This window comes from Labrus bergylta, chromosome 8 (genome assembly GCF_963930695.1).
Source record: "Labrus bergylta chromosome 8, fLabBer1.1, whole genome shotgun sequence".
NCBI classification, from domain to species: Eukaryota; Metazoa; Chordata; class Actinopteri; order Labriformes; family Labridae; genus Labrus; species Labrus bergylta.
Window position 1 is genome coordinate 3,082,854 of NC_089202.1, and position 6,000 is coordinate 3,088,853.

The 6,000-nt window shown below is 43.2% G+C and overlaps 1 protein-coding gene across 3 annotated transcripts in view; it reads right to left on the reverse strand.

Moving 5' to 3' along the window:
* LOC109983864 (nuclear factor of activated T-cells, cytoplasmic 1-like) overlaps positions 1 to 5,495 on the reverse strand; it is a 58,982-nt gene extending 53,487 nt beyond the window's left edge. The window contains exons 1-2 of one of the 3 annotated variants that reach the window (XM_065958177.1): positions 5,004 to 5,495; positions 724 to 1,816 (exon numbers count right to left, since the gene is read on the reverse strand). In XM_065958177.1, the coding sequence (XP_065814249.1) occupies positions 724 to 1,816; positions 5,004 to 5,124 (1,214 nt within the window). In that variant the 5' untranslated portion in view covers positions 5,125 to 5,495. Of the gene's footprint in view, positions 1 to 723; positions 1,817 to 2,966; positions 3,244 to 5,003 lie in introns of those variants that run through there. The other 2 variants (XM_020633783.3, XM_065958176.1) reach the window with 2 other exon arrangements.
* Between the last annotated feature and the right edge of the window lie 505 nt (positions 5,496 to 6,000).

Consider the following 6,000-nt stretch of genomic DNA (forward strand, 5'->3'; position numbering starts at 1 on the left):
AGGCCTGTCACCGTTACTTCCTGTAACTCACTATCTTAATCAAACACTTGATTTCCGACAGGAAAGTGTGTTATTGGCTTGGAAAATAATGCCATGAGGGACACAATTGAAATTGAAAAATAAAGCTTACCTCGCTCAAAAGCCAGAAATCAATTTTATAGTTGAGTGAATTGCTGTATTTGAGTAAGTGTGTGATTGTATCCGCACCTATGTTTGTGTGCTGGTTACTATAGAAACAGTCACACACAGGCTGGGCAATTCCTTCCTGTGAAATATGATTTATGAAATAGTTTTGATCTTCAAAGAGAACTATTTTGGAAGTACAGAGCATGTTACTTGGATTTCAATCTCTTGATATGGTCTTTTAGAGAATAAAAAAAGAAAACAACCTTGTTGCAATAAATAAACAACTCTATGAACGATGTCAATTAAGAATAAATTAGTCACATTAATGGATGAATTAATGACGATTTTCTGTTCAGTGCCTGAAAATACACAACTCAAAAGCAGACCTACACCTAATTGAGACATTTTGAAACCATAAATCAACCATAAATACTAAGTCAATCTCATTGCATCATGTATTATTGTTTTCATAATTTGCAACTGTAAAGGGTTGGTTTAACACTGGATGGACCAATCATCTTGGAAGTCTTAAGTATTTAACATGGATAATGTGTAAGTTTAATTGCTTTACAGAATAGCTGATGCAGATTTACCCACCTGAGGTAAGGCTTTGGTTTAGACCAGGAGTACGGGTGCTGGGGCACATCGAGGAACCCTCCACAGTAGTTCTCTTTCTTCAGGGCCATGCGGGAGGGGTAGTCCTCATGACAGAGCTCCCCGTCAGGGCTCAGCATCTCACCGGCAGGCTCCATCTTCAGGCTCATGGATGTTGAGTGGTCCAACATGGTCTTCCTTGTCTTGATTGGGATTCCCTCCCCTATTTCCACCACTCCATCTGTGGTTAGCGCGTTGATGGCAGCCACAATGGCGGAGTTGGTGTACTGGTTGGTATTGGCGAGCCAGTTCTCGTCTGTGACGCTAACCCTCGGGGAGCCATGTGGGGATGGGGTGGGCGACTGGTTGGGTGAGCAGGATGTCTGACGGTATGGGGTGCCATTGAAGCTGTACTTTCTCTTTCCCATGGAGCCGATGCCGTTGCCTCCACTGCAGAAAGGGGAGTTCGGCCTGGAGCCACGAGGTTGTGCTGGCCATCCTTCCTCAGCTAAAGCTCCTATCTGCGGGGAGGTGGATGGTGAATGGCGAGGGGAAGCTGCTGGCCCACTGGCATGATGGCAGGACAGGAGTGAGGACGAGCCTTTGGGAGAAACACAAGGAGATTGCCAAGGAGAGTTCTGGGGGGAGTTGTCATAGTTGTAGAAGCCTGACTCGTAAGAGGACGCCTCTGAGTTACAGCTACGGGACGAGATGCTACTGGCAGGGCTGAGGCAGCTGGGATCACGGTAACCATCGGCATTAGGCAGTGTTAGCGTCACAATGGAGTTAACGCCGCGTTTGATGATGTGGTCCTCACTGCTGCTCTCTTCTACCTCATCCTCGGGATATTGGCTGTAGGCTGTGATCTCTATGCGGGGGCTTTCCAAGGCTGGGGCCCCATTGGGTCTCAGGCCATGAGGAAGGTAATAACCTGATGCTGCATGATTATCATTTTGGAGGCTGTAGCCAGTCTGGTGGCAAGAGGAAACTGAGATGACCGGGCTGGACTGTAAAGTGTGGTACTGGGTGGCCAGACAGGGGTTGCCCATGCCCAGGGGCAGGGACAAGCTGACGTTTGGTGTGTAGCTGTATGCATCTGAAAAGAAGAAGTACATTTTCAGTAAATGGTAGTATATGATAAAATACAGTGTAACTGGTTAGAACCACTACATGAAGGAAATTAGTTGCATTGCATTGTCAATATGCCCGACACAAATATTCCCAATATGTCTTGCAGAAAATGACCTAATTTAGTTACAAATCAATAAACGTCTGGAGTATCTTCCCAACAATCTCAAAGTAGTAATGTATGTTGTAGCTGTGTAGTTGCAAGTTGCACAGCCACTCTGTTTGTGTGATCAGTTCATCTAAGGCTCTATTTGGCACTCCCTGCTGTCATATGTACTCTACAGGAATTCCTCCAGCAGCGCTGATGGATGCTTTATTTGATTGATTGCATCACTCACTGAGTGAATTAGGCCCTCCCCTGTGGAAAACTGACAGCACTCTCGCATTGCTCTGAGCTTGTGATTAAGTCAGAGAGAGTTTGTTGCAGCGGTACACACAGACGCACCGCGGTACACAAACAAAGGGCAAGCACAGGCAAGCAAAGGAGGAAATCACGAGCAGACAAGTGCAATGCTGTTTGAACTCAAGAACACTGAGGCACATGTAGCCTTGTAGAAGCGGCTGGCTGATGTTTCTGTCAGAGTTGTGAAAATGTCTATGAGGGTAAAAGGGTTCACAGGATGAATACCATTCAGACTGAAACCTAGTGAAGGCCTTCCCCTGGATGTGCTCTGCTATTTTCTGTTAACCACATTGATATACATCACATGAAATGATTAATCCGTCACACAATGCATAATCTGTGGGTAGGAAATCTTAAATTAGTTCTCAGAGTCTATTTTTAAAAAATGTGAAATTATGCCACATGTATCAACCTACTGAAGCCTTGGGCACTCCCATATTGGCAGTCCAATCATTTTTATCAACATAATATCCAAGAAAATGAAAAAGAAAAAATATCTGGAGCCAATTGGAAAAAAAAATTAAACATGAACTTCAGAATGTTATAAAGAAATTATTGTAGAAAATTCTATCTAAAAAGTTAGCAGATAGCTTCAGTCAGATCCATTAACAGCTGTTTCAAAGAGGAAAAAAATCTTCTTTTAGCTCCCAGGGCAATCACTTCTTTCAAACTGTGCAACATACAGATCATACAAACAAGAATAGACGGTACCCACCTCTCTCTGGTTCATTCTGCAAACCTTGACTGTACTCAAACATATAGCTGAAATCAAACTCTTGCTCTTCGTGCTGGAAACTCATCTCTATCTATTTTTCACCAGAAAAAAAAAAGAACGAGTACGTCTTCAGCTCGGTCTCCTCTGATGCTTTTCTCCTCTGGTTTATCCTCTTAAAGTGCTGAACAGATGATAATCTCCTGCCCACTCCACCCGGTGACACACCTCCTTACTTCAGGCCTGGCTGACTTTTCTTAGAGTTGCAGCTGTTTTTTTTTTTTTCCCCTCTTGCTTTTGACTGTGTGCAAGATTAGTGCACTATGCCACAACAAACTTGACTTCTTCTGCCACCCACTCAAACTCTCAGGGGCTTTCACTCGTGTGTGCTGCCTGAGCTTGAAACTTTTTTTTTTTTTCGAGTTGCATGCATCACATCATCTGCTGAACTCACAAAATTATACCAGATCGTAGACAATTTGTGGGGTGAAACAAATGAAAGAAGAAAAAAAATCTAATGACTCACTCTTGCACTCAAAGCCAAGCCTCTACAATTGTTTGCAGAGCTTTCAAAATGCGGTGTAAGCAAAGATAATTTAAAAACACTGACTATCACCCAGTTTATAGCTTGCTCTTTCTGTTGTCCCCAATTTTCCTCTTTAATGCTATCGCCATCAAAACATGCTTTCTCCACAAGCAAACCAGCGTGACTAAAGAACAGATGGGTTTATGAACAGGGTTGTGGTCTAGGCTGGGCCCAGACTGACGGGACCTCAGGGAGAGATAGGTGGTCGCCCACAGAAGTTATCTGCAGCCTCTGGAACTAAGAACCCCAGGACCACTTATCACACACGGCTGACTGTGGGCTGTGGCAAAACACCAGTAGAGTGTGTGTGTGTGTGTGTGTGTGTGTGTGTGTGTGTGTGTGTGTGTGTGTGTGTGTGTGTGTGTGTGTGTGTCTGCTTTCATCAGTATGTGATGCTACTGAGTTTATATATATGTGTGACAATAAAGCAGCCCTTGGCATACTGCTGAAGCTGTGTGTGGTTAAGCACATCTCCTTGACAAGCTACCCAGCATCCCTCTCACACACATACACACACACACACACACACACACACCTAAACACACACACATATCTGTTACCAATTATGAGGCTTATAGCTGAGGGACTGAAATGAATAATAATACAGTCTGCACCCGTCTTTCTGAAACCTCAAAGACAAAATGAAATACCCCGAATCCACAAAAAAAGCCAGTGACATCAGCACTAGTGATTTAAGAGAAGACATGGACAAACTACGATTTCTGACAGACCAAATTATAACCAGAAAATGCTGAATCAAAGACTTTTGAAAGAAAGCAAATGTCTTTTCAGTAAGACCTGGTAGAATCAGCCATCCTTGCAAATCAATGTATCCATGCATTCATCTCTAAATGTGTCACAGAATCTCGTGCAACACCTGCTTTTATTTTGTTGCCCACTGACTGCTGATCAGACCGTGCATTTTACATTATAGGGATGGATAATGTCCCAACTTTTAAAATGTATAAATCCACATGTATATATTAAGGTTTGTGTGAACTTTGTGCAGGTGACAGCAACCATGATGCAAAGCACTTGCAAAGACAACTGGAGACACCTAATGGTGTGGATGTAGTGTTTACATAGTAACAGTAACAATTGTATACATTTTCCTCTGAACTAATAGTTTTAACTTTTAACAACTAGCCTAGAAGTCTAATCAAAGTGACCAAAATGTTTTAAATGTCAGCATGTCATCTATTTGAAAAGTATCTGCAGGTGGACACATTCATTCTTTGTTTAAGCTTAAACAAATAAATACACAACATTGTCTTATTTCTACTTTCTATAACCTCAGTAAATGCTTGATCTAAAATTGAGAAGGGCACACTGTCCCTGCACTTTTATAGTTGTGTAAACATATCTTAATGTCAAAGAATAAGACAGGATGTGCACACGGGAGCGCTGCTTGCCATATTACATCATACCAAATAACAAAAAAGGTATACTTTTACCTTCCTCTGCAGACTTCATATCGGCGCTGAGAGAGGTGACGCACTGGAGTCCCCGCTCCTTACCGGCTGTTGCTCCAAAGCTGAACTTGGAATTGACGCTGAGGCAGTAGGTATCCTGCATTCAACAAGCGATGCGCAACTTTTCTCTGGGACTGTAGTAAAGAAGCGCCTATGATAGTGTTGCAAGAGATAGATCACTTCATACAGCATCAAATAAAAGCATACTTCGTAGAAAAGCGCGTGTACAAGTCTGAAACCAAGTGAGCAGGGGATAAGTCGTGTCTCAATGATTTAGAGACCGGTGCAGGGAGTGCTGCGAAGTGGACCGTGGGTGAGGTGAGTTTGGCTCTCCTCAGCCGACTGAAGGTTTTCTAGAGTGTCCCCAGGTCGATGACGCAGCGCGGTTTGTCAGAGGGGCTGGCTCTCGTGCTTTTTAAATCTGGAAAACACCCTCCGTACTCTCGTCTGTGCGCCGCCCATCCAGGGATGACGCGACCGGCTCCTGCAACCTCCGATGCGATGTATTCCTCCCTGGGATCCCAGCGATGGAGGAGGGAGGTGTGATTGAGGAGTATGCGCGAAGGTGTGTGTGTGTGTGTGTGTGTGTGTGTGTGTGTGTGTGTGTGTGTGTGTGTGTGTGTGTTTATGTCTGTGTGAGTGTTTGTAAGACAGCGACAGGGAAAAGAATGGGGCATGGGGAGATCCAAAGGATTCAAATTTATTTTTACGTCCCCAATTAAGTCACATAACCCTAAGATCATAAACAAAATATTGCCACTGTTACTGCTCATCACAACTGTATGGACTGAACCCAGTGTTGCTATAATCAGTTTGAATATGCAGGTGATTCAATTAATACAAATAAAAAAACAATAGATGGGCAAATGTTATGAATTCAAGAATGCATTTTTTAGGTGTCTACCCTGTGCTACTGTAAATATTATATTCCTGTCAATTTCTTAATTCTTGGGACATAGAATTATAAATAAAGAAATAT